The sequence below is a fragment of the Fundulus heteroclitus genome, chromosome 16 (assembly GCF_011125445.2).
Source record: "Fundulus heteroclitus isolate FHET01 chromosome 16, MU-UCD_Fhet_4.1, whole genome shotgun sequence".
Lineage (NCBI taxonomy): Eukaryota > Metazoa > Chordata > Actinopteri > Cyprinodontiformes > Fundulidae > Fundulus > Fundulus heteroclitus.
The window spans coordinates 33,217,354-33,245,064 of NC_046376.1; the positions used below are offsets into that span (position 1 = coordinate 33,217,354).

Here is a 27,711-nt window from a genome sequence, read left to right on the forward strand (position 1 = left end):
CGGTTTCAACTCTTGCCCGCCTTCCTGGGCCCCCTCCACCCGCCCGGTGTGGGGATTCTGGGCCGTCCGGTGTCCGGCCTTGGGGGGGGGGGGGGGGTACTGTCAGGATGCAGCTTATTGGCTGCAGGCTGAGCCTCTCTCCCTGTCTCTTGTTCCTGCGCAGCCTGATCGGTTTCACCTGGCAGGCTGCAATTAACCCACAACTGCTTCCACCTGTTCCCACCGCTTTATCAGACTCACCTCTTTCTGTTCCCGTCGCCGGTCCATAGCGTTCACTCCCGCTCAGTCCCTGCCAGTTTTTCTTGTCAGCTCCGTTTGTACCCGTCAGCCTGAAGACTCCTTTCACCTGGTCTTGTTACAGTCAGCCCAAAGACTTTCCGACAGTTTGTTTTCTCCAGTATTCAGCTCAGACGTTCAGACCTCCACCGCTCGGCTCAGACGTTCAGACCTCCACCGCTCGGCTCAGACGTTCAGACCTCTACCGCTCGGCTCGGACGTTCAGCCCTCCACTGCACGGCTCGGACGTCCTGTGCCCCACTGCTCGGCTCTGAGGTTCTGCTCGCCACTGCTCGGCTCTGAGGTTCTGCTCGCCTCTGCTCGGCTCTGATGCTCTGCTCGCCACTGCTCGGCTCTGACGTTCTGCTCGCCTCTGCTCGGCTCTGATGCTCTGCTCGCCACTGCTCGGCTCTGATGCTCTGCTCGCCACTGCTCGGCTCTGACGTTCTGCTCGCCACTGCTCGGCTCTGATGCTCTGCTCGCCACTGCTCGGCTCTGACGTTCTGCTCGCCTCTGCTCGGCTCTGATGCTCTGCTCGCCACTGCTCGGCTCTGATGCTCTGCGCTCCACGGCTCTGCTCAGATGTTCTGCTCTCCAGTGCTCGGCTCCAGAGTTCCTCCCGGTCAGTCTCTCCACACTCCTCCTGCCGACCAGCTTCTACACCCTTCACCTCCGTCCGTTGAAAGACTCTGGTCTAATCATCCATCTTCCACACTATTCAAATAAAACTCACTCATAAGACTGACTCTGTGTGTGCGTGCTGTGTCCGGGTTCATCCCAGAAAAATATATCATAACACCTGGAGAGTGTTCTTCACCTGAGTGGATGTTGTGAAGGGTTTTCTTCACTATGGAAAGGATTCTCCGATCACCCACTACTGTTGTCTTCCGTGGGCGTCCCGGCCTCTTTGAGTTCACAAGCTCACCAGTGCACTCTTATTTTTCAGAATGTACCAAATTGTTGATTTGGCCACTCCTAACATTTCTGCTATCTCTCTGATGGATTTCTTCTTTTTTTTCCAGCCTCAGGATGGTCTGTTTCATCTCCATGGAGAGCTCCTTTGTCCGCATGTTGTGTGTTCACAGCAACAGCTTCCATGCAAACGCCACACCTGGAATCATCTCCAGACCTTTTAACTGCCCAGTTGATGACAGGTCGACAAGGGAAGAGCCCATGCAGCCTTGTTATTTATTTTGTAGTCTTCTGAGTCAATTGTCCAATTACTTTTGGTCACTTGAAAAACAGCTGTAATTCCTCAACCTTTGCTCCAATTTGGATGCAAATACTCTCAAATTACAGCTGCGAGTCTGAACTTTAAGCCCATATTGATTTTATAATTGTATCCTGAATATTTTTCATAAATTGCTAAACTAACAAAACTAGTCACTGTCCAAATATTTCTGGGCCTAACTGTACCTCTGTGGTGTGGGTCGTTCTAGTGAAACAACCCATTAGAACATTCAAGCTACACTGGTCCTAAAGTCCCTTAAATGATCATTTAAGGGACTTTAACTGGTCCCAGCTAAGGGATTCATGACTCAACAAAATTGCAATTAGGCAAAAAATGGTTCAGTGAGAGAGTTCTGTGTCCAAAGCTGGAGCTTATCAAAAATAATGCAGACTTTCTCATGTTGGCCTGAAGAAATCTTGATGATCCCAGAGAGTTTTTGGATATTATTCTGTGGACTAATAATATAAGAGTGGAATTTTTTGAAGATGTGCATTCCCTTACATCTGATGTAAAACTAACACAGAATTTTAGAAAACACCTATCACACAAACACTTAAATATGGTGATGGTGGTCTGGGGCAGCTCTGCTTCTTCAGGATCTGGACCACTTGCTGTAATCAATGGAACCGTGAATCCTGCTTCTTGCAGAAAACCCTGAAGCTGAATGTCCAGCCATCAGTTTATGAGCTTAAACTCAGCCGCATTTTGCTAATGAGTCAGAACAACGAGCTTAAAAACACCAGCAAAGGCACCTCTGAAAGGTTCTAAAAGAGGTTCAGAGTGTTGTAGTCGAAATCTTCACTTGAATCTGATTGAGATGCTTTGGCGTGCCCAGGGGCAATTAGTTTCCACATCGGTTGCTCTGTCAGGTAAGGCACTAGTAAGGATCTTTCTTTAAAATGTAGAAATCATTCAACAAAACAAAACTCCAACTCCCGTATACATTTCCATTGTTGTTTATTGAACAGCATTTCTCACAGGCAATAATAATCATAGTCATAATAGTGCACTTTTCCTTTTGAGTAATTGTACTACAGACATTTCTCTTTGTCGTAATCATCATCATCATTAATCGCGTGAGCTCCTCTCCTGACCCCCCCCGTCACACCTGCTCCTTCTTTGACTCCCTTTGTTCATTACTTCTTTTAGAGTGAAAAGTTTTTTTTTTTCTACTGTGTGACTTGGTGTGGGGTAGTAGGGGTCGTGAAATGGAAGCGAGGGTGGAGGGAATTTTTAGATTGCGTGGGGGTGGTAGGGCGTAGGGGCAGCAGATAGTGTGGTTGTGTTTTCATAACTGCAGAAGAAGAAGAATGAGTAATGATGATGAGAAAAAGAGCTGTATGGTGACTACAGAGTCAATAAAACATAGTGAATGCTACATAGCTATGAATGGCATACAATGGGGTTAGAGACAGGCACACAGGGTATACAAATGTATACAGCATCTGCATCAAAGTATACTGTGTAGAAAATGTATACAACAAGGGTGATTATATAGAAGGGTAAGATATGTGCGTTTAGGAGGAAAGAGGGCATGAAGTACAAAGAGAAGGGATGGAAAGATGTACAGAATGTAAGGTAAATAAGTTCTGTCACTGATTTGCTAAATTCTAGCTTCAAGTGGGTTTGTTGCTTCTGAAAGACAACGCCTCCGAATTACATTCTATGTTTGTGTTTTAAAATAGGTGAGTAAATCTGTAACTTGAAAACTCCTTGACCTCTGTTGTTTGGACACGGGCCTTGCGCTGCAGGGTCCGCACAGGCGTCAAGTGTGCATGCGCTCACCAAGAGATTAAAACACAAGTCCGTTGTATATCTAACATCACCAGCGAACGTTGGCCGAGAGTCCCCCCCCCCCCCCCCCCAAAGTTGTCTTAAAGCTGAACAGCTTTGCCTGAGTCTGTGGTGCGTCCATCCAAAGAGACATTCTGAAAGGGTTTAGTTTGCCTTTAATTCGGAAGCTACTAAAACCAGCTCCTCTGTTGGGATGGAATATGAGGTTAATGAATGTAGGTTGAGAATGAGTCCAATTTAAGACATCTTGATGACTAAACAAACAAAACAAAAAAACAAACATAAAAACACGTACGTGACAGCTCGGCCCTTACCATGTCAGCTGTGAAATGAATATTCAACGTCAGCGTCCAAATGGACGGCGACGCACTTCAAAGGGGATAATGTCTGCCATGTCCTCTGATATGCTCAGCGTGACAAAATTCTTACACGTCAGTTGAGCTTTAAACACAAAGCACCAATTGCTATTTGGGAATATACATTTTGTGGCATTCTTGGTGGTAGCTAGCCAACTGTTGTTCTACAGAACCAACTTTTTTTTTCTTTTTACCGGGAGGCAAGATCAGATGAAGGGAAATAGATGTCTCTACCTGTGGACATCATGCATAGTCGTGAGAATGTGAGAGATGTACCAACCGGTGTCTGTTCTACATCAGATCTTTGTTGTTACCAAGTTAGTTTTACTGGATCAGCACTTTTTCAACTTGGAAACAAAACCAGATGAAAGAAAATAAATGGCTTTCTCTGTGGACATCATGCATAGCTGTGAACATGTTAGTCTTTGTGATGTGAGAGCTAGAACACCTAATGGATGATCAATGTAAGGGGCTTGTCCCACACTGGGAGCAAAATCTCCTAAACTTGATGTACAGGTGTACGTGCAGTTTGTTCATATAGGCAGACAGAAAAGAAAATGTTAAAGGTAACCATACAACATTCCAGCAACTTAACATCATCTTGATCTTTTTTGTCTTAGGTGCTAATAGAAATGAAACACAGCAAACGTATGCAGCCTCAGATAATGATCTACCTGTTACTCAAATACCTTTGAAACGGTTGTCTTTGAACGTCAGAGTGTAGTTTTGGTTTAGCTTCGTAAAAGGTGGACAGCTTTGGTGACAAACACATATGACAATAAATAAATTCTAAACTAAACAGGGGATACAGAAATGTACAGCGGAGCTTAAAGAATACATTACCACAACATTTCTCAGTGTTAAAGTAAAATGATTCTTCAGTGACAGACATTGGTGCAGGGGTATTTACTCCTACATTTCCTGATCAGGACACAAAAAATCCCACTTTCAAATAGTGTAAAGGAAATTAATAAATTATAAAAGTAAAAACTTCAATATGAATAAAAACCTGGTGCTGTAATACAATTTTTTTGACATTCAGGTCATTTGTTCCACCCTTCGTTTATTCTTGTGTTAGATACATAGACTAAATAACACCTTCATACACAAAAACATGTCTAGTTAAAGAAAGGAGACTGTAAAAAATATCAAAATGACATTTCATTCTTCAGTTTGGCTTCATTTTACCTTCCCAGGCAGCGTAAGTGTTGAGTTTCTATGAAGACAGACACACCTGTGTCTCTTGGATCTGTCACTGTAGCTTTCTTTTAAAAAGGACATTTCTTATATTTTTCTTTTTTTCAGTTGGGAATAAAACCTTTTGGCTATTGTGAGAAGACCTTACTCTTTTTGTTACTCCAAGGGAAATGGGCAAAGGAATGGTTTCATTCAACTTAACACGAGGGTATTATGTTTTGACAATTCTGTAGCAAATTTTTAATCTGACTTAAAATTTTGTAATTCATAGTTCTACTTAATAATTTTCAGAGACATTGTTTAACTCCTCATTTAGGCTCAGGAAAAAGACGGTGATTGGCAATTATTTACTTGTTATTGTGTAAGATGGGTTTTACCTCTGGCTAATTTGTTCTAACCATCTAAACTAGACTATACAGATCTTTTTTTCTCTCTCCAACTGTTGGGTGCTCTTTGTGTTTATGCAAGCAAAGACTTAGAAATAAAATTGTTTGCACTGGACCTTTGGTTAAAGTTGTAACTTATAGACACAAAACGGTGGTGAAGTTTGACATAGTGTGGCCATCAATGGAATGGCAGTATAATGTGGAAAGATGGTCAATTAGCTGTTTTAGCCCTCCACCAACTCCAAATTTACCTCAACTTTGAAGATCAGGTTCGGTTACCTCACATTCCATCCTTACAACCTAAAACTGCTTTACAGTTTTCTCAAGCATGCATGCTTTTATATTGAAAAAAACATGACAATATGAGTCTGAATATGAGGAAAATGAAGCAGAGTTAGTGAAATGTCAGGTTTTGCCACATCTTGTGATGCTTTGGATGTGCTTTCTTTTGACTAGTAAATGTGCATTGGGATTAAGGGTGTGGAATTTACATTGTTCTGGTGCGTCGGGGTGGGTTACATTACTTTTTGTCATTTTTTTTGTTTAATTTGTGGTATATTTATGTTCCAACTGAGACCCTGGAAGAGGTGAATTAAACTCCAATGCTCAACAACCAGGTGGTCAAAGAGGGAAACTAATCAGAAAGTAGGTAAAGTCTCAATTTGACTTTCAGCTTCATATATGTCAATTCATTAAATTTGAATCAGTGTGGGCAGTATAGAGGGAGATTTAGTAATGTGACCATGTGGCTAATGCTGCAGTATCTCAGTCACTGTTGCACTGATTCTGTTGCTGTGAGACATGTCAGAGGTAGAACCAAATCATTACTTTCCAAGTCACAAGTAAGTCTCGAATTTTTATAGTCAAATCCAAAATCAATGGTTTAAAATTCAAGTCATTAACAAATCTACATGAGCTGTCTCTGAAACAGAGATAGCTGTTTCAGCTATCATTTCGAGATGGAACGAAAAAGTGTTTGTTTAAATATTACAAACAAATCTAAACAAACATTTAACATATAATAAACATTTAGCTTCTTTTGTAAAAGCTTTCAGCACTGCAATGGACAATCCACTTGTTCAGGGTGTCCCCTACCTTTTGCTTGTTGGCAGCTGGGATAGGCTCCCTAGCCCAATTTTTCACTTTAATAAGAGCATTAAGTTATTTCAAGCAAATGCGCTCAAGTCCAAGTCAAGTCATAAGTCATAAGTAATCAAGTCAAAGTCTAGTCACAAGGCTTTTCTAATATAACCAAGTCAAGTCGGAAGTCATCCAATCTGTCACTCAAGTTTGATTCGAGTTTAGTCATCAAGTCAAAGTCCACACCTCTGAGCAATAGTTTGAGGGGGGTAAAACCAGTTTTCTACCATTAACACATCAATAGAGACCTTTATTTAAATTTTTTCCCCCATTTTTCCAACATATTTTGAGGTTGAGAAATTCCAGTTGAACATGTAACGAATCAGTGGTGTGGCAAAGTTTTACTACTTCTGCTGTGGTGAGCTCCAGTTATGCAACAGCAAGTGGTAAAACACTACAACTCTATGGATCTGAGCAAATGTTCTCAAATAAATAAACATCTAAAACTGTTCATCAGTAGCAGTGCTTGAACTCTTGCCTACCTTTGGTCTGTGTTCGGACTGGACTTGCATCGAATTAGAAATTGATATGAAGATTATGATTTCAGGAACTAAACATTATGACCAGAACTAGGATGCCTGGTTCCAATCAGTATATGATACTTTATAATACAGTAGCATGATTCTCTCATCCTTGCTATTTATTATTGCTCTGTTGGCCAAGCTAACTTTGGTTTGTTTAACAAAGGTTTGACTCATCTCACTAAAGATGTGGTATTATGTATGTACTGTATATGTTTTGAATGACCCAATATTACTGACCAAGTCACCAGATAAGCACTGTGCCATAAGGGAGAGGTGTCTGGCCACTGTAGAACAGAAAAAGGTCTTTGTACCAGAAATGGATGTTGCCATTATTCATTGGAAGAGGCTGTAGGTGGTATTTTTACAGATATTCTTCCCAACAAACTTTTTTTTTTCAGTTAAAAAAGACAATTGGACTGTGGACTTCATAATGCCTATAGGGAGAGCAGCGATGCATCTGATCATCTGACGCACATCGACTGATTCAAATGTGCAGAGAAAGAACAGCTTATTGGAGGTCAGGCATGGAGAGTCCTATCAGCAATGTAAATGTTTCTGCATTTTAAAGAATGGTTGAATGCTGTTGCCCTGGAGAGTCGCTCACCGGCCACACTCTGGCAGTTTGACATGCTTAACAGAAAGTAATAGGAGCGCACATTGTGTTGCCCTTTAGTGGTCAGAGTTATCTTAAGGTTGACAACGTCACAGACAGTGTCGGTGTATGAAACAATGGAGCCTGAAAATTAAGCAAGATAAATTTCAGTTTTAGGTTCCTCTTCAGTAAAAAATAGCTTATCCAGTTAGCCTAATAGGACAAACAATAAAAGAGCAATTTTTTTTTATCAATAAATACAGTTGTGTTCAAAATGTTTGCAGTCCAACATCACTAACCACATCTGTCATTGTCAGTAGAAACTAATTTCCTACATAGTTTTGTAGTTAGTAAAGCAGAGTTGTAGAAAATAAATAGGCCCAACAGTAATGATCTGCTGCTGTTTCTGTTCAGATCAATCATGAATTTAAATGGGGTGTGTTTCTTCTGTTAGAAAACGTGAATCAAACAGGTGGTTCCTATTTAAAGATGAAGCCAGGAGATCCATTTTTTACATGCTGCTTATAGTGCATCCAGACATTGTTTCGAAAATCTGAGTATTTTGCTACAAAAACTTAGTTGGAGAGGGGAAAGCATCTAAAGAAACCTAGAAAATGATAGGCTGTGCAGCTGAGATGATTTTAGATGCTTTAAAATAGAATTCAAAGCTAGAAAGGTATGAAAGAAAACTGAAAACTATCATTAGCATTTACTACTATGTTGTTTCTGAGGTAAAATCAAGAAATACAGAAAAAATGTGGAATGCAGTTCAACCATCAAAATTTTTTTTTAAGAATGGATGATTATACAGCTCTGCGATAGACTGGCGACCTGTCCAGGGTGTACCCCGCCTCTCGCCCATTAACAGCTGGAGATAGGCACCAGCACCCCTCGTGACCCCAATAGGAATAAGCTTGTAGGGAAATGCATGGATGGATGCTATACAGCTGAATATTACTCCAGGAAAGCTAACTATTCGAGCCCTTTTCAGTGTATACAGTTTAACATGTTTAACATGGCTGTTTTTTTTAAATGCCCATTTAACCTTTCTGTTATGATAAGAAACGTTGATACATTTTCTCCCTGTTTTAATCTGTAATGGAATGGCCAGTATTTCAATGCATTTGCATGTATAGAAATAAAGGCTACGATCAGAAAATTTGAGCTTTACTCACGCTCTCAAACATAATTTAGAACACAGCTGTATATGTTCTCTATTGTACTACGAAAAACAATTTAAAAAGCAAACATTAAATATAAAAAATAAATAAATCTGCGTAGAGACAAGAGGGGCAACAAGGATTAGGCAAACATCTAAAAGAGAAAAGTGATTTGGTGCAAACAGAATACGAGCGGCATAGCTACTGCTGTAGCACCAGCACCACCCATGCTGAGCCAAGACTAAATATATCACTGTTCATATGAGTCAGATCTACAGCTGTGCTTGGACCTTAATTGTTTGGTTAGGTTCATCCCTCATCAGTTGGAAAAGATTGTGTTTTGTGTATAAAAACAGAGCCATTTCTGAAAGTGTGCTCATGCTAAGCTAAGCTAAGCTAATGCTAACCTTGGAAGATAAAATTCAATAGCCTGCTGAATCAAAACCTGAAACCTGAACCAGCCAATCAGATATGCACTCAGTACTTCCTGAATCATGTTAAATGGGTTTGAAAATGAGTGGACTGCACCTGATTGCTTTGATGGGAGAAATGTGATGTAGGATAAGGCTTGGCGCTAACAAAAAAACCTCACAGGTGCTAACATGTAATTTATAAGTTATTCCGAGGTTCAGAGAGACCAGTTTAAAAAGTAACGCTTCACAAAGAGCTAACCTGTCAGGAGAAACTAGTAAAAAGCAAAAACAAATCATTCTGCCTTTTAATATAGAGTATGTGTTGTGTAAAACAAATGCTGTAAAAGTCTTTCAAATAAAAACTGCTTTTTATTTCTAAATAAGCCAAAGGAAAGGTTTTTGGCCTCTTAGTTTTCTCCTCCACGGCGTTTGAAATATGGGACAGCTCTTTTTAAGGTTGGCCTCCTAAATCTTTTCATCCTGCATGCTTTCAGACTTTTGGCGAACCCTCGTTGCAGTGTGACTAGTTTCTTTGAAATGTGGCTAAATTCCTACCGCTCTCCACATTTGTCCTCTCTTGTAAAGGCAATATGGTATCATAGCTTCATATCATTGTATTTCAATAATAACTGTGGGGGCGGGGGGCTCCATAAATTCAAGGAAAAGTTGTGACGGTATTACTTTCATATTATCATTTCGACGTACCGTGTCCACATTACATGGCCCAGCAGATCAATTCTCTAGCAATTTTATGTTCCGCTGCTCTGGTCCTCAGACAGTTCTTCCTTTTGTTTGATTGTGAAAACTTACCGCTCGGTTTGCTCAGCATTTAGAGACACAATCCACTTTAAACATTCACTAAACTCGTGTAGTTCCCGGGTCAGTTTCGCTCATGTTGTTGGTCTGCTGGAGAAAACGCGTCCGTTTTCCCCCGGCGAGGTGAGGAGAAGAAGTGATGCCGCTGATCAATCTGGATGGGCACAAATGAGAGTGCTTCGATGCGCTCAATCCTTGGCCTTAATCAGTGTAACCCATCCTGACTGACGGACTTGGAGGTTTCCTGCAAGGTATGAAGCGGCTGTTGATTGTGATTGGAAATGTCCTGTGCTTTGTGGATGTGGAGGTGGACCACATGTTTCCCTGGCTGTGAGCTCTTTCTGTTCTGCAGTCCCGCGCCATCAGCACACGTTCCTCCTAGAGACAGACACTTTTGGGGAGTCCTCTGCGGTATTTCCATACCATCTTTGACAAAAGTCTTCCCCATCTTCCGTTTATTTAATTGGGGTTGAGGTCAGGAGCCCGGAAGGGAGTAAGGAAAAGGCAAATGAAAGAATGCAGGGAGGACTGAGTGGAGATCGAGAGGGCGGCCAGACGGGCAACCCTCTCTTCTCGTTGGTAACATTCTTTTCATGGGTGAGACTGCGTCCCGTTGGAGGATGAAAGGAGTCTGGTCTTGTCTCTCCCTGACTCTCGCCGCTGTAAGACGGTCGCGCTGTTGCTGCTGCTGCTGCTGGCGCTCACCCCGTCCACTATGTGCTCCCTTTCCACTCGATCTGCTCCACTTTCAAAATGCCGGGAGTTCTGATGGGAAGTAGCACTAGGCTGACGGGAAAGCTGACCGTTCTTCTCATCTGAGACGCAAGGAATAGAATTCCAGAGAGGAGCGTTTATTCATATAACCGTACATACAGGTGGCTTGTAGAGTACCTTGCAAAAGTATTCCCACCCCTTGATCATGTTCACTTTTTTGTAAGTCTGAAAAGTGTGAAGTGCATTTGTATTCAGGCCAGAATATTCTACCAGAGTATCAAAGAGCTGCAAATCTATTAGGATTTATATCTAACCTGAAAGGCTGGGAAGGGGAACATTATTAGAGATTCGGCCCAGAGAAGGGGCTTCTGGTGACTATGGGGCAGCTGCAGAAAGCCACAGCTCATTAGTAGTTTACAAGCTACGTAAAAGATGGAGCTTGTAGAAGAAACTACTCCAGTCAAATCAGACCAAAACTGAACATATAGGCTCACATACAGTAGTTACAGCAGTCACACTTCTCAGATTTTTAGTTTTGTGTGTGTAAAGAAACTTACAAACCAAGTGTTATTTTCCATATTCTTCACATTTATGCACTATGATGTTTGGACATCAGATGAAATTTTAATAAAACACATTGGATTTTTTACCCTATATTGTGGCTAAATGTGGCAAAATGTTATGGGTCATGAATACTTTTACAAGGCACTACGTATGCACTGTTTGGTACTCACCTGCCAGAGCCTGCACAGAAGGCTGATCATGGGTGCTGAGAAGCTGAGCTTGAATAGTTTCTACGACTCTTTTAAATCTACGACTGGGACCTAGGGAGAAAAGAAGAATCCATAGGTATTAGTTTTCCCTTTCTCTCCACTGAAGTGTTACACTCACCGTCCTTCATCACAATGTGACGTCAGACACTTCACAAAGAGGAGTTGACATTTAGGAACTTCTGCAGAACTTCTCAGGAGATGTCGTCCAGATTAGGGTAATAAAGAGCGGGTGAGCTAGATCGGAACCAAAAAGGCCCATTGAAGAAAGAGGATCGACTGGAGGATTTCTTTTTGGTTTACGAATCTAACTTATTTGAGAAATGTAAATATGTTTTTATGCATATGATAATGAAGTGGACATGACTGAACAAGCAATTAAAAACTAAAAATCAAAACCCAATCTGATTTCGAGTTTAGCCTTCCACAGAGAAAAATCCCAGAAGCTTGTCCTCCTGTAGATGCTTTTTGTGACCGCTGGGTGGCAGTAAAACAACATTTAAAGTTTTTCTAGATTGCTTTCATGCAACAGTCAACTCCAACTCCACATCTTCAAAACAGTAAACACACATGACTAAACAGTGGTATTCATGGTGAAAGGGCCACATTTTGTTTGCAAAAGGCTCTGACCGGGCCATAGCGTTTAAAATATGAAGCAAATATTGTCTTCAAGCAACACAACCTTCAAAGGGGGGTCCAGAGTTTTTATAGGGGGGGTCTCGACGCGGCAGATAATAGTAAGGTAGATATAAAGGATTTACTGATCCCAGGCTCTAATGAGTAAAAATTGTGAAATGCATGCCACTGGCTGCAAACTCACTGCTTTTATGAAATGATTCAACAAATATCAAACAAGAAACTCTAACTAAGTTGAGACAAACCACAGAAAACCTCTTTACCAGAGTGGAAAATATGATATAGAACATCATCCTAACCCTTCCTTTTGTTATTAGTATTAATATTTCAGGTACTAATACTGCGATAATACCAAAGTAACCCCCCCCCCCCCTTCTGCTACCGTTGCTTTCAACCAAGTGTATGAGCGCTTCCAATCAATCATTACACAATGGAACACAAAACACTGCACTCAGTGTAATCAGTGCACCATAGCTTGTTATTGCTTTGATGTGAGTTTTATTGATCCTGTGACATTTTCTTTTTCAAACTGAGGAGAAAATCTGAAATATTGTAAATATTACAGAAAATACAGTAAATGTAAACCAAAATAAAAGCCCAGAGAATAAGAATAACAGTTGCCCAAATTTCTTCTGAAACTGCAGCCCTCTTACTGTAACTACACATTCGGCTTGCACAAGGACTCCTCTTCCTCGGACCCTTCTGCCTCTCACTCTCATCTGCCTCCTCCATCCCTACTGGTAAAGGACAACCCAGACATGGCATCTTTTCAGGCCTGCAGACTGATTGCTAAGTGAAGATCTGTGTGAAGATCTGTGATTCAGTGATTTCATACTGATAGAGGTAGCTTCTGATAGTTAGGAATAGGGGATTTCTGCTTGGTTACCATGGCTAAAACAATTTGATTTGGGATGCGTAAATGACATCTGTGTTAACCTTTTGGGAAAAGGGTGGGGGAAATGTGTCAATCTAATGGGAAAGAGTTTAAAACTGAGTGGATTCCAGTTTCTTCAAGCGGTTCAAAACAATCAATAAGAACTGTAAGCATATCCTGACATCCTGCTTTATTGTTTTTGTTAAATATACATGACTTCCATGACATTAATCCCATTTTTCAATGGGTGTCTGTTAATTTTTTTAGTTAAGATTCCATAGTTGCCTCTATAATTATTGTTCATTATGTAATTTCATAATCCACCATCACCCTGCCAAATTCAAATTGTATTGAAAAGGAAACATAATTCAGATAAATTACCTTCCTTTGACTCCCTTGTAGCAATGTCCTTTAGGGGTGTAACATGCAGCACTGGCACAAGATGTTGTAGCATTAAAACACTGAGACATTTCTGTTTATCTGATATTAAATCTATCTTGTGAAGTGTTATCTAGTTGCTGCCAGCCTGTCCCTTCCCATATGGCACTTCCTCCTTATAGTCAAAAGTCAGAATTCTTACAGGGAAGGTTAAAGATCACATTGTAGCCAGTATCCAATATGGCTGCTGGCCATATACTGTAGCACATAGTGAAAATTGCAGATATAAACTTTTTATTGTCATTCATATTAAATAAACATCATACATAATATTGCACAATCTATATTTGTGGACATGGTAATTTAGTGTTAGAGTGCACACAATAAGTAGAGAAATAGTGTTATTATATTATATTGCTAATAGTAGTTTGCACCACAACAGTTAGGAAAGTAACTGGTTGTCTGACATGAAAGTAGAATCAACCTCTATGACTTCATTTCCGGTTCCAAGCTACTAAAAAAAAAAAAAAAAATCAAATGATGCATAACTGTATGTTTTGTTTAAGAGATTTTGTAAATCGTTTTGTGATTTGTAAAGCTTTGATTTGTGGGAGAAAAAAAAATGATTATGGTCTCGTTTTGTGTGCTTGACGTGTAGCTAAGCCCAAAATTATTCATACCCCTGGCCGTTTTAGGTTTAAAGTAATCTTTTAAATTTATCAACATGTTTCTTCTTACTGGAAGCAATTTAAATTTTTAAATTTTGGAGTGGCCTAATCAGATTTCACATTTCAGTCTGAATTACAATCTATTGGTTGCAGCAAAATATTAGGGTGATGATATCAGGCCTTTCAACCCTCAGCACCAAAGATATCTCATCAAAATGCTAGTGGAGACATTAAAAAGCTGGTCAGCAATTTAAAGAAGGGTTTGATTGCTGTACTGCAAATAAAGATTTTTCTATTGATTGTTGAGAAAGATTTTAATATGTTTTGCCGTGGCAGTTTTAATAAAATGTAAAAAAAAAAAACTGATTAAATATAATGTTTTTCATTGATATACCTCTACATTTTTATCTTTTAAGAGACTCACATCGTATTTCCAAACAAACAGGAAGAATTGTCTTGGTTTAATGAAAACTGAATTCTAAATTTTCCAGGCATACAAAAAAAAGATGATTAACTATCACTACACTGCACGTGTCTTCAAGTTTCTACTTGAGAGTCTCGGCAAGTTTATTTGTTCTGTTTTTATTACAGAGTATGGACCAAAATGGCCATTTAACCAACAATGAGATAATCTTTTGGAAATCATATCTATGGTACAGAGCTAAGGTTTGCATTGTTATAGTTTCAGCTGTAACTGTGTAACATTTAGGTAATTATAGCCCAAAACAACTGGAGCAGTTCTTACCCACAAGAATGACCACAGATCCGTGCAGATGAAGCGATTTTGCATCCATCGTATGTTTAACATCCCTTTCTCTAAAGTGGCCGGCAGCTTATGCCTGTCCTTGCTTATTATGAGTATTGAAGGAGGAATTCCCTAGATTTCACTTGTTATAGCACCAATACACCAATGCACACAAAGCCTTGTAAATGGCAAAATATAATTAGTTTTTCTTTCTGTTTGCTTCAGCTCGTCATGTAACTGATTCCTTATTATTACCATTAGGAAAATAAAGCATTTGGAGCAATGACGGTACTATCAGCCATATTTACATTTAACACCACCTAAAAGAAGCGCTACATTTGAGCAAAGCTGGCTGCAAGAACAAACAGATCCGTCAGATCACAGGATATTAGCGCCACCATATCAGCACCTTGGAATATTGACAGTATGAGAAGGCGTGCCTGTTCACAGATGTTAACGGAGGTGGATGATCCTTTTTCATGATAAATAAAAAAAGCCTTTTGTTTCACCGACCTCTGTGAAAAACACACTTGAGAAGGAGACAAATATCATCCATGTCTGTAGAGCTGCAAATAATTCATAGGGGACCTTGTAAAAGTATTCATATCTGGTTAACTTTTCAAGTTTTATTACTTCAACCACAAGAAACTTCAATTTGTTTCATATCGAGTTTTGGTGAAAGACCAAAATAATTTAGGAGTTAATTGTGAATGGGAAGGAAAATGATATACAGGTTTCAAACTTAAGCAAACAATAAAATAAAAAATCTGAAGAGTGTGGCCGACATTTGCATTCAGCCTCCCAGAGGTCAGCAGCTCTACCGTTTGGGGACATTGTCCAGCTGGATGATAAACCTCCCTCCCAGTCTCAAGCGTTGCAGCCTAAACCGCCTTGCATTTAGCTCCATCCATCTTTCCACTAACTCTGACCAGTTTCCCTGCCTCTGCTGAAAAACGCTTCTTCACATCATGATGCCGCCGCCACCATCTTTCACCATGGAGATTATGAAATGCAATTTTCTGCCATGCATTGCATTCTGTATGTAGGAAAGAAAAAAAAAAAAACTAAATTTTGTTCCCATCTGTGCCAATCACCCTGTTCCACTTGCTTGCTGCTCCGCCTACATGGCTTGTGGCAAACCCCAAAAAAGGTTTTCTATGGTTTTCTTTCAACTGCAACTTATTTTTTGCCACTCTTCCAATAAGGTCAGATGTGTTGCATACATAATTTATTGTTGTCCTGTTGCCATTTTCTCTCTCCTTAGCTGTGGATCTCTGCAGCTTCTCCAGTTACCCTGGGACTCTTGGCTGCTATGCCGTCAGTTTAGGTGGACAGCCATGTTTTGGTAGATTTGCAGTTGTGCCACACTGTCCAGTTTCAGATAGTGGACTAAATAGTGTTTCTTAGTATGCATACTATAACTAACCATGGTACAAGAGCCTTAAAGGAGGTGGTGGCCGGCGGACCAGGGAATCTGCAGGGTCTGAGGTCTGGGCATTGTCTGAGATACTAGAACATGGTAAATAAATGCTAAATGAACCAACTGAATGCTAAGTTAATACATCACTAACCTGAAAATCAACAGAAAGTTCACAAAACTCGCTATTCCAACTCTAACTCACTATGGAGGCGTACGAGACGGAACCGCTTTTATATCCCACAGCAGCAGAGAAACAGTTTTTCTGGGTAATGTCACAATATCTTTTGAGTCAACACTAATACTGATTCAAAATTCAAATGTGGTACACACATTAGACACGAGGAGGGCGCCACACAGACGGCTTTCGTCACAGAAGCAGGATTTCAAAAAAACGTGCAGCAAATTGTCAAAATAATGACAATTATTTGTCATTACTTTCACACAATTGTTTAACATAATACACTCTAAAAAGAGAAAACTAAAATAAGAAATCGGAACCCACTTATGTCTGGGATATAAATTCTTTTGAAATGTCTCTTGGTTAAAGTTCCATAAACAAGAATCTTAAAAGCAGAAACTGCTTCCAGTTGCTTTTACACAAACATTCTGAGAATCAGATTTTTTTTCCAGGATGAAACTGTTGAACTCTAAAGATGTGAACACTTGTCCATTCAGCTACCTACAGGTAGATGTGATGGCCAGGTCATGTGTTGATACCAGGCCTGAACAGGGCCTCTCACCTGCTAATAACGTGAAGGTGACGCTGTAGATGCCCATCTCTCTTCGTCCTTCTCTCTCCGCTCGTTCCCTCTCCCGTTCTCTCTCTCCCTCAGAGAAAGCGATGTCCACCTGTAAAACGAGAGCGAAAAAAACAAAACTTAACTTTGCATTTCAACATTACTTTTAGAGTCTTTTAAACCATATTTGACCCGTTTTCTGTGATGACGGCTGGAGAAATTAAAATATCAAAAGCAAACGAAGGAAACATTACCTGGAACTTGACAGGTTTCTGGAAGACAGAGGGGCCACCCGAGGACTTGTATTCTGCCCGGAAACTATTCTGAGACACCACGCTGTGGCTGAGGGAGGGGATCTGCCCAATTGAAGGAGACAGAGTCTTAAATCAGCGCCTTTTGGAACTGCAAACATTACAGCAATGCTCCAAGCTGGGTGAAGCCTGATAGCACTCACAGAGAGGAAGGCGTGAACGATGTCAGCCTTGATTGAGCTGAGCGGTTTGTCTCTGATGAGCACGAAGATCTGCTCCTCCTTCTCCAGACTGATGAAGTTACCAAACCACGACCTCTTAGCCAACCTAGAAATAAATAGAAAAAAATTATGATTTTAATAATTTATTTTAAAACTTAGAACCAATTAAAAATCATTTATACTACTCTACCTCCTAAATACTCACACCATTATCATTTTATGCAATCTTGAAATGACTTTGTCTATCTGTTCATCATATTCATCACATTACTGCTGAAAAATAAAGCTGATGTGTTTCAGGTTTTTAAGGTAAATGTTTAAAGGGATAGTTTAGGATTTTTTTTAAAGTAAGGTTCCCTGCGGCCTCTCCCCGGCCCCCGGGCTATGGTGGTGCCGCTGGAGGGGCCCCTTTCTCCGGGTGGGGCTTTCGGGGAGCGGGGGTGCCTATTGGAGTCAGTAGGGGAGCTGGCTCCCTGGGTTGGCTCCCCAGTCCTTTGCTCCCCATCCCCGGACTCCTCCCTCTGCCTGCTCCATCACGCCGCCACACATGTAGGTCCTTGGGGAGAGGGCGTTACTGGAGGTTGCCACCTTTTGGTGACGTCCCTCTCCCCAATTTTATCATGCATTTTAGACACTTTCACTCCAAACATTTTCACAACGCACATTCATGTAGGCCACGATATGGGGGGGTGGGGGGAAGACGTCTGGGGCGGGGGGGGGCTTATGTTGTGTGAGCCTCGCCCCGGGCGGCTCCCTTCATCCCCTCTCGCATTTAGACATTGAGGGTTCTGGGTAGTTGCTTGGAGGGGGGCGCTGGCACCAGCTCCCTTCCGGAGGGGGGGGTGGGCTGTGCCGTGCACCCCCTTCGGTGCTCCCAGTTTTAAACACACCTGAGATCAACATGCAACAACACAACATCTGAGCGGGCGTAGGGAGGATCGGGGGTCTTTTGCACACCCCCGATCTCCGATCGCGGCACGGAGTCTGGGGCCTGGAGGAGGTGTGGGCCACTGGGTACGGGGTCTTGGCGGGGGGCTGTTGCGGCTAGCCAAGCGGCTTACCGGATCTGGGGCTGACGCCTCTGCTCTCCCCAGGAAGGGATGGGGGGCAGGGGTGGCTAGGGTAAGGTCGGGGTGGGAGGGGGTTTATTAGGTATATAGTGGGTGAGGGGGGGCTCTGGTCGGATGGCCCGTACGGGTCGTGTCGGCCCCCCCTCTTTGGGGGGCCTGGTCCGGGGGGCGCCTGGTCCGGGGGCGGGGCCGGGGGTCGGGCACAGGCAGTCGTATTGTTGAATTGTGGTGACCCCCCCCACTTGGGATTTTTGGATGTGAATGCTATGTGGGAATGTGTGTCCTTTTTTTAATTTATTTTTTATTTTATTTTATTTATTTATTTTTTTTTATTTATTTATTTATTTTTGTGTCTGTGTGTGGCGAGTGGGGCACAAGGGAGGGATGGTGTGAATGAGTTTTTTTTTTTTGTTTTTTTTCCAGGTTTGGGTTCGGTCCGCTCCCTCTCCCAAGATCATCTCAAGTCTCCGATAGGTGCGGAGCCCATCCCCCCACGTCCTGCCCTCCTCCGCTGCGTTGGCGGGTGCCTTGACCCTCTGGCGCGTTGACGGTCCTCGGGTTTGGGGCGGGTTCCCGGGTGGGCGCCGGCCCATTCCCGGCGGTGGCATCGTGGGGCCTGGCCCCCCGGGGGGCGGCCGGGGCCCCTGCCGCGGGGGCGGGGCGCCCCTGGGGCCTCTGGCCCCCAGGGCCCATGGCCAGGACCACTTCAGCGCGGCCGGCTGCCGGCGGAGCCCACGGGCTCGTCCCCGTGGCTCTTGGGGGCGTCAGCATTGCGGTGGCTGGGGGATTTCCTCGGAGTCGTCTCTCCTCTTTCCTCGGGGGGGGGGGTTGCAGATTTCCTGTGAAGGCCCCTCTTGGGCACACTGTTTTGGGGACCCCTTTGGGAGTCCGGGGTTATGGGTCCCCTGACCCCTGTCTCTGTGCTCGGGGAAGGTGGGTCTTCGGTTCTCCACAATCACTATCAAGCCATTTCCTTCTGGATAATTTTCACCTAAACTAGTGCACTCTCACAATCTCCCACAGGTGCTGGGTCCCATGTATTAAATGTTCACTTATATACAGAAAGGCTATAATTTATTTACTTTCTTTTACTTTTTTTTTTAGGTATCACATTACACATGTCAGCTTAAATAATAATACATATGATTTAGCAATGGTATCAAGGTGTTACACGATTGTATCTGTTGCTTTATGTCTGTTGGTTGTGCTGTTCTTTTTGTGTCTCTTTCCAGGTGATGGAGCAGACAGAGGACGTTTTATCATTCTCTTCCTTTTATCTCTTCTTTCTTTCACCTCTTCTTTCTCTTTTTTTATCTCTTCTTTTTTTTCTTTTACTCTCCTACTTTCCCATTGTAGTGTCCATATAATTTGAAATTCTCCCTGCAGGAATCACAATAAAGCTATTTACACGCACAAATCAAGCGGAGCATTATGGCGAAAGCTGTTTGCTCCACTTGTGAAAGTAAAATCTGTCGAGCTCTATTTGGCATTAAGATATTAATTTTTATTGCCACATTGCTAGACAGGACACTGGGGAAAAAAAAAAAAAAAAAAAGTAAGGTTCCGACAGAAGATCATTAGTGTCTTTATTTAGGATGAATCCAGATTAGTCTGTCCTGAAGGCTAAAGCTAAACATATATACATCCACGATTTTTGTCTTATAATTGGGTTAAATTGGGTTAAATCAGTTATATCTGAACTTAGTCATCTAAAAATAATTATTGCTGTAATTTGATTCTACTAGTAATCCATGTAATGTGTTATAAGCTCAGGTTTTGGGCAGGTAGTAGCCTCAGTGTGCACATGTGATGTTGCTCACAGAGGTCCAATGAATGCTCAGACACATGAAAAATTAGGGGGAACATTGGACTACACCCCTTTAAATACAAGTAAAACGTTTTATTAACATACAAAAAGTTATAATGTTTTTGTCAACTACCCCACATGTGAAATAGAAAACAAATTACAGTATATGTGTTTACTTACTCTGGACTGGACTCTGGAGTCAGACTGGACATGTCCTCTGATGTAGGAACTAAAAAAACACAGGCAGAGAGAAAGGAATAAAAAGTGAATGTCTGAGAAGATTCTTGATGACAGACTAATTTAATTGCTCAAATCACAGTTTATCGCAGACGCGGCATTGCTTAGTACAGTTACAGGCTGAAGACCAGCCTCCTTTATGTTTTGAAATCAGCCAACAGGAAAATAACATAAGACTTTAAGGCTGCTGCAGTCACTCCTTCCCCCAAGGACTGCCTCTCACAGCAGGGGGCCCACTGTATAAAGACTAGCCGCACAGGTTTATCTTCCTCTTCCGCCTCTGGTCACCAGTCACTCTGGAGTGGAAGCGATCTATCTGTCGGTTGATCCGAATGGGGTTCAGATACCCACAAACAGTCTGTCTTCAGCATAATCAGACGCCGGAGTAAGGAACCTTAACAGAAACGGCTTTTGTAATTTTCCTCAATTTTTGCAGGAAGCTGAGCCGAGACCACATGAAGCAGTTTCACCACAGCTGCATGGTGCTTAAACGTTGGGACCCTATTTAACTCTACACCGGCACCCATGGCCTCGCAGGAAGCCTAAGGAAACATTGCTGCCATGCAGGGTTCCCCACACTGAACAGTTCGAGTGCAGTCGATTGGAGCCCATGTAAAGCACATCCCAGGTCGTGGTTCACAAAGATTTTTCCCCTTTTCTAGCTGCTTGCTCTCCGCCGTCTGAACTAGCTTCAGCATTCTTGCAATCGGACTGCCTTGTCGGCACTGCTAGACAAAGGCAGAGGTTTGGCAGAGAATAAGCAGGGAAACCTTAAAAAAATGTCATTGTTAATGTGTTTTACTATTTTGTTTAAAGGTTTGATCGAGTAGAAAGACCAAGCTTACAGGCTAGCTCCCGCTAGTGACCTTAAATCAATGCTATGATGATGTTTTATGGTCAGAACTTTATTTCCATAAGGATTTCATTCACCGTTGGAAAACTGATGTTTGTATGTTCCGGTCCGCTCATTATGACAAAATATGGCTTAAATGTATTTTTAAGTGAACACCGAGCTCCCGCTAGCATTAGCTGAAATTAGCCTCTCTAATAACTCGTTAATACCCTGGTAAAACATAACTACAGGTTGTGTTCAATGGTACTACGAGGGTTTTTACAAGATTAATAGGAAGCATTAATGTCAACTTAATGGTGTTTTATGTAACTTTAAGGTAAACTCAAGTTAATGTAAACAATGGGCCCGGACACGTCATTTCCAGTTGAATTGTCCGCTACAGTGCCCTCTAGCTTCCTAAGTTACCGATTTGAGTCTGAATTATTTCCAAGAGAAATAATTACATTAATAAATCCCTAGGTGTCCTAAAGGTTATTGATTTTTATTTACAAAATCATTCTTTAAAATGGTATTTCTTCAAATAATGATTTGTCTAATTCAGAATTTACATTATGAATGTGTTGAACACTTACAAAGGTTCTTCTAAATTAGTTAAACTAATTTGATCTCATTCCATATTCTTTCAGATGAACTCTGGTTCTCTAACTTAGATCTGCAGTGAACCAGGATTCACTGAATCATTCTGATGATGGTTTTAAACTAATTAACTTAGTCCTTTTGTTATTATGTGTTTACATAGTTCCTGAGCTTCTTTTTATCTTAATTTTGCTTAGTAGTTTAGTTAAGTTTCACTAGCCTAGTAGAGAGGAGTTGAATCATAGAACCCAGCGTTCTATTATTGGTGCTAACTGCATGTTCATTTGCTTCTGTTAATAAATTCTTATACTTGAAGAGAAATTTACACTAATGTGTGCAGAGTGTACTATTGAAAGAATGCCAGCGCTCAAATAATCCTTTCAACTATTGTCCTAATATCAACTGTTTGGGCTGATATTCAATGGCCAATACCTAACAGACCGAGAGTTATTTATTAAGCATTAAATAACTTAAAAACATGCGTAATGGCACTACATTTAGTAGGAAGAGATTCTTTAGACTGTTCGGCTAATATGAAGCTCTCCTTGATAGAATAGTGATGTCAGCACTTAGCTGCAGAGCATATTTTAAGGATGCAACAACAACTTCTTATTTTCCTTCTTTAGAACCTTGCTCACCTTGCAGTTTGCGCCGATGGAAGCGTGGAGAACCCAGCAGGTTGTTTTTAAACGAGTTAAGCCTCGTCCTCCAGTGGGTGGAGCTCGAGGCGGCCAAATTGCCACTCCCTCCTGGGCTAGAGGGTGGAGTCAGTGACAGCGAGGCACCGCCCGCTCCATCCACTCTGGAGGAAGAGGACGAAGAGGAGGAGGAGGGAGGGGTGGTGGAGGAAGGGTGTTGGATTTGGTGCACGGGCGTGCCGAGCGGGGTTGGTAGAGGCGAGCCCTGCGGTGTAACCTGCGACACAGGGGAAGGGGTGGCAGATGAGTTAGAGGATGAGTGGACATTCTTGGACCTGAAGATGGAAGGAGAGGGGAAGTTGAAGAACCGTGGGATGGGAGAGAGATTGGGGGAGGGGGAGGGGGAAGGAGAGCGTGGTGTTTGGAGAGGGAGAGACTTCATGGAGTGGAGCTGGGGCCGGTCAGCAGGACCCTTAGAGGGCAAAGTCTGGGTTTTTGGGTCAGGCACCGGACGGGTGGGTCGAGGAGTGGTGGCACTTCCTGCTTTGGGGTCTTTGGAGGAGGAAGTGGAGGTGGGGGTGACCTCTGATTGGTTAAAGGTGAAGACTGGACTCTGATGGGCAGACAGAAAAAGATGCAAGAAAGGAGGGAAAGGGGTGTGGACAGATGAGACAGGAAGCTATGGTCATGAAATGTGATTCATGGACTGAAAATATCAACAAGACCAGATTAGATGCACAAAGTGGAAAATTGCCCCTTTTGAGACATGAACAGCATGATATGTCCGAAATGAAAATGTAATAGGGGGCCGGAACAACATGACCAGTACAAACAGACTGAGCAAGCATTATTAAGGCAAACGTCACAGCACAGGAAATTTATCCTGGAAAAAAACTGATAGTTACAGATAATACATGTGAAAGGAATAGCTTGGTTCTATCAAAGTGAGTGATGTGTAGTAATGAACTGGTAGAATAACTCCAACTAGGAAGGGATACATTCTCATGAAGGATTCACGCTACCACTTGCTCAAGATAGGGCCTATTCAAGAGCAAATTTCCATCAAACCCAAAGCTGATCGACTAGTTTAGGCCAAAGCTTAATTAACGTTATTTAGATCCTATTAATTTACCAACTAATCTGAACGTTTGTATTGCTATATCAAATGTATGGTTGGAAGTTGTTAATATATCCTGATACTAATTAGTTTAGCTCTTCAGGAGATGTACCGTCTATATGTAAAAACTCTTCTATATGAGACTCATTTGGAATCTTATCACCCAGAAAAAAAACTTATTGTCTTTGCTTTATTCAACTGGTTCCTTCAAGATTATTTATTTATCTTTTTGGCCCCTAGCTGGCAACTGGAAGGGATAGTGAACAGTACACTGCTGTTTTTACTGCTTGATGTTAGACACTGTCAAACACTGATGTTTTTTTCACTCTTCATGGTCCACACTGGTGTGGACCATGAAGAGTGAATTAAATCAAGACATTGAAAGTTCAGGATGTCTAATAATTGCCTTGCCAGTGTCTTCTTTTGTGGATCATTTTGTATCCTCCAGTACTATTAGGTGAGACTGTCGATCAGCATCTTTTTCTTCAGACTTGGCTGAATCACAGCAATTTGTGTTTCTGGACAGGTTTTGGATTTTTGATGTCATCATTCTAGTATGGGGTAATTAGATTTTACAGGCAGTCCCCAGAAATCTGATGGAGATCTGGTGGAAAGATATGGAACTAAAAGACCTTATGTATTCAAGTCCAATTTAACAATAGTCTCAGAAAAGAAAAGGAAAAAAAAAAAGAGAAGACCACCTCTCATTGGTGAACACCCCTCTTTATGGTACTTCTTCAGAGAGGTGATCTGGAAGACTAGTGGAAGTTTTATAGGTTGATTGCAGGAGCATAATGAAGCACATGTTTGGCTTACGTTCAGTTTACAGTATTCTCCAGTTATCTGGTCGACACACTTCAAAGGCAGACTTGAAATAGATGATTGAAAGAACTGATCTCCTTACCCAGTGGGTTTGTTCCTCAGACTACAGGGATTTTGTCACAATTGTATGTCCCACACACAATGTCGGAAAAATTGTAGAGACACCGTAAATTACAGGTGAATCTTGGAAACATGGGTAAGATGTAATGAATTTCATTATAAAATGTGCTTTTTTTTTACTTTACAGTGTGCTAGATACCAGGAGTGTGACAAAAATCTATCATCAAGTTCTGATCTCAGATAATTTCTGTTTCTAATGGCTAACGCACATATTTTCCCATCTCCTCCAGAAAAGATGGGGTTTTGCAAAATAATGTCTCAGCCTCATGCACAGTGGTTCTGAGTTCAAATCCGCACCTGGAATATTTATGTACGGAATTTTTATGTTCACCCTGTGCATGCCAGATACTCCACAATTCAAAAACCTGCCTGTTAGTAAGTTTGAACTGCCCTTAGTATGCATGGTTGTTTGTCCTGTGTGTCTGACCTGACCCTGCAAAGACTAGCAGGTACAGACAATGGAATTTTATGGTAATCATTCTGGAATTGTTTTGACCTGGGGAACTGTTCAGGTTTACACGATCCACAGGGCATACCTTTTGAGTCCTAAGCTGTTTATTTTAGCCCTGATTGAGAAGATGGTGACCAGATAAACAACTCTGTAATGCAAACGTAAACAGCTGTAAAAAATAAACCTCTAATTAAGCGATACTCAAATTTCAGAGTCAGTTTTAAGGAGTTTTAAAAAATGCTTAAAATTGTTCTCAAATGCACCCTATTGTCAGCAGAGGTAAAGACATCTTTAAAATTTGGCCCAAAAAGATGTGATCAACAAATTGTTAACAGTTCCTGGACAGAAATCACCATCACTCTTTGAAGAAAGTCACTGGCTTAAAGTTGGAAATAACTGTGTTTTCTACTGCTATGTGTAGTGTGGTGTAGTACGCTTGGTGTAGGAGCACAACACTGCCCTAGGTGAAAAGTGCAACTCTAGGGGAAGAGCTGTACGGAGCAAAAATGCTGCAGACGTTGTGTCCATAATCATGCATAAAGCAACCTTTAGCCTGAATCTCACAAAATAATTTACTGTTTGTAAGACAGTGCCTGTTCAAAACCACTTAACACAACCTTACATAAAAATTAATATATTGCGTATATTATGGGAAAATATGTTACATGTATTCCCATTATGTCATGTAACAAGGAGAGAAGTGCATCATAAAATACAGTATTTGCACTGGCAAGATATAAGACAAACTAGGTGATTACTCTTTAGTGGACATATCTAAAGCAAAAAGGCACTAATGTACCATGACATCTTGTGTATTTGTGGCTTTTCAAGCTGTGACACATACAAAAATGGAAACAAGGGTTCCTTAACTTGAAGCTGTGGTGTTCTTGCAAGATGTGCATTTCAACACGGAACGACAGAGCACAGTAATGTAAAGTCCTTACCCTGGGACTGCTGAGAGGACTGGAGGACAGCCCTGTGGACGCACCGCTGACTGAACGAGACCTTTGGGAGATGGCCAAGAGTAAAGCATGTCAGAGTTTATAAGGAGAGCTTCAAGATGAAACAATCAAAACATGTCTTGTTGACTTTTTTTGTCGCACATGAAATGGTGAGGATGAATCTGTTTGTACCTCTGGCTATGAGCATTAGTGTCCAGGGCCCTGCGAGGCGGGGTGGGTGACCCCTGGTCTGTGACACTGAGGACCTCCAAGCTCTTTCTCTCTGGACGACAACGGCCGTGACGCGTCAACATGGGGGAATCCACACGCTTCCTGGGTGGGTCTTGGACAACAATACCAACACCACAGAAATGGAATTTGAAGTTTTTGTTTGAGTACATCTAATAAAAGTACAGATGCACCTATAAATCATCCGGATTCAGCTGATTTTCAGCTGGTGTAGCTCTGAGCTTTAAGAGCCAGTCTTTTTATGATCGTTGAACGCACCATGTTTAAGTGTAGACATTTCCCACTAACCCCAACACTCTTTGGTGTGAAAGTTGAAACGACGTCCGGACAGCGGACTCAAAGTTATTTGTTTTAGTATCAGTAAGGTGTTTAAAAATGAAGTCAGACAATTCACAGAAGGTGTAGGATGCTATTTTCTATATTTTCTATATTTTCTATAACCTATATTTTCAAATGTGAGATGAAGAGGCTTTTAACTGAGTGGAAATGACAAACAGTGGCAGAGAAAACACAAGCTAGGTTTTGGGAGAATCTTTAGCCCGGCACTGTTTTAGCCATGGTCAGGATAATTTCTTAGAATTCTGATGTAACTTAAGGAAATAACAGGAAGGCTGAACATATCGGAGCAACATGGCTTTATCCTTTTAAAGCACCTGCTGAAATCTCACAGTGACGTGACAGATGCTGAAAGCCTTTAAAAGTTTGAAATGTAAGGTAAGGATATGCGTTCAATCAGGAATACACACAAAGATTGACACTTCCAGTTAGTTATACAAACCAAACTGGTTACGCTAATCACTAAAAATCAGATAATACAGACAGTTAAAATTGTGAATTCTGTAATCAAAATTAACTTTAGTCTAAAAACCCTGTTTACTGCGACTCCTCTTTCATGCACACAGTCTGACGTTACCTTTGCTTCTATTATTGTAAATACTTTCAAGCACGGCTTAAAAATGTTTTAAATTCATTAAGTTGTAGGTATTTTTGAGAAATTGTAGTCAGTTAAAAGGTAGATTGAGAGGTCAACATTTACAAAATTGGAGAAAATCAAATGCAAATCATTCATTGATGCAAGCACCCCTAAATTAAAGTTTAGGAAAACTGAGAGTTCCTGTTAATATAATGCATATCTTCACTCATACGATCACATGGAAACTGTAGAAAAACTTCTCTTACCAAGGTCATTTCTGGGTGGAAGATCCTCATCTTCACAGCTTGGGTATCGCTCTTTTCTATCCAGTAGGAGGTAGTAGATCATTTTCTCCTGGTTGTCCCTGTATACAGAATAACAGTGAGACAAAGGAAACAAACTGACAACAAAAACAAGGAGCAAGGAGTGGGACACAACTTTAGTGAAATGAAATATGGGGTGGTTGGCAGTCATTTCCGTATATGCATATATAATGAGGAAACTCTAGATCCAATCAATGGGCTTAGGGTTTGTGGTTTGTGATGTTGCTCTTAAATGACAATGAGGCCCTCTTTTAATCACTGCAGACAGAATTTTCTTATGGTATTCAAATTCAAT

At 41.5% G+C, this 27,711-nt stretch overlaps 1 protein-coding gene across 5 annotated transcripts in view; it reads right to left on the minus strand.

Annotated features, from left to right (window-relative positions):
• Nucleotides 1–8,358: 8,358 nt before the first annotated feature.
• Nucleotides 8,359–27,711, minus strand: part of si:dkey-16p21.7 (serine/threonine-protein kinase BRSK2) — a 45,811-nt gene continuing 26,458 nt past the window's right edge. The window contains exons 11-20 of one of the 5 annotated variants that reach the window (XM_036148527.1): nucleotides 27,360–27,457; nucleotides 26,124–26,280; nucleotides 25,935–25,995; nucleotides 22,481–23,093; nucleotides 20,357–20,405; nucleotides 17,282–17,405; nucleotides 17,082–17,183; nucleotides 16,831–16,939; nucleotides 11,334–11,423; nucleotides 8,359–10,700 (exon numbers count right to left, since the gene is read on the minus strand). In XM_036148527.1, coding sequence (XP_036004420.1) covers nucleotides 10,477–10,700; nucleotides 11,334–11,423; nucleotides 16,831–16,939; nucleotides 17,082–17,183; nucleotides 17,282–17,405; nucleotides 20,357–20,405; nucleotides 22,481–23,093; nucleotides 25,935–25,995; nucleotides 26,124–26,280; nucleotides 27,360–27,457 — 1,627 coding nt within the window. In that variant the 3' untranslated portion in view covers nucleotides 8,359–10,476. Of the gene's footprint in view, nucleotides 10,701–11,333; nucleotides 11,424–16,830; nucleotides 16,940–17,081; nucleotides 17,184–17,281; nucleotides 17,406–20,356; nucleotides 20,406–22,480; nucleotides 23,094–25,934; nucleotides 25,996–26,123; nucleotides 26,284–27,359; nucleotides 27,458–27,711 lie in introns of all 5 variants that reach the window. The other 4 variants (XM_012882915.3, XM_021308781.2, XM_021308783.2 and 1 more) reach the window with 4 other exon arrangements.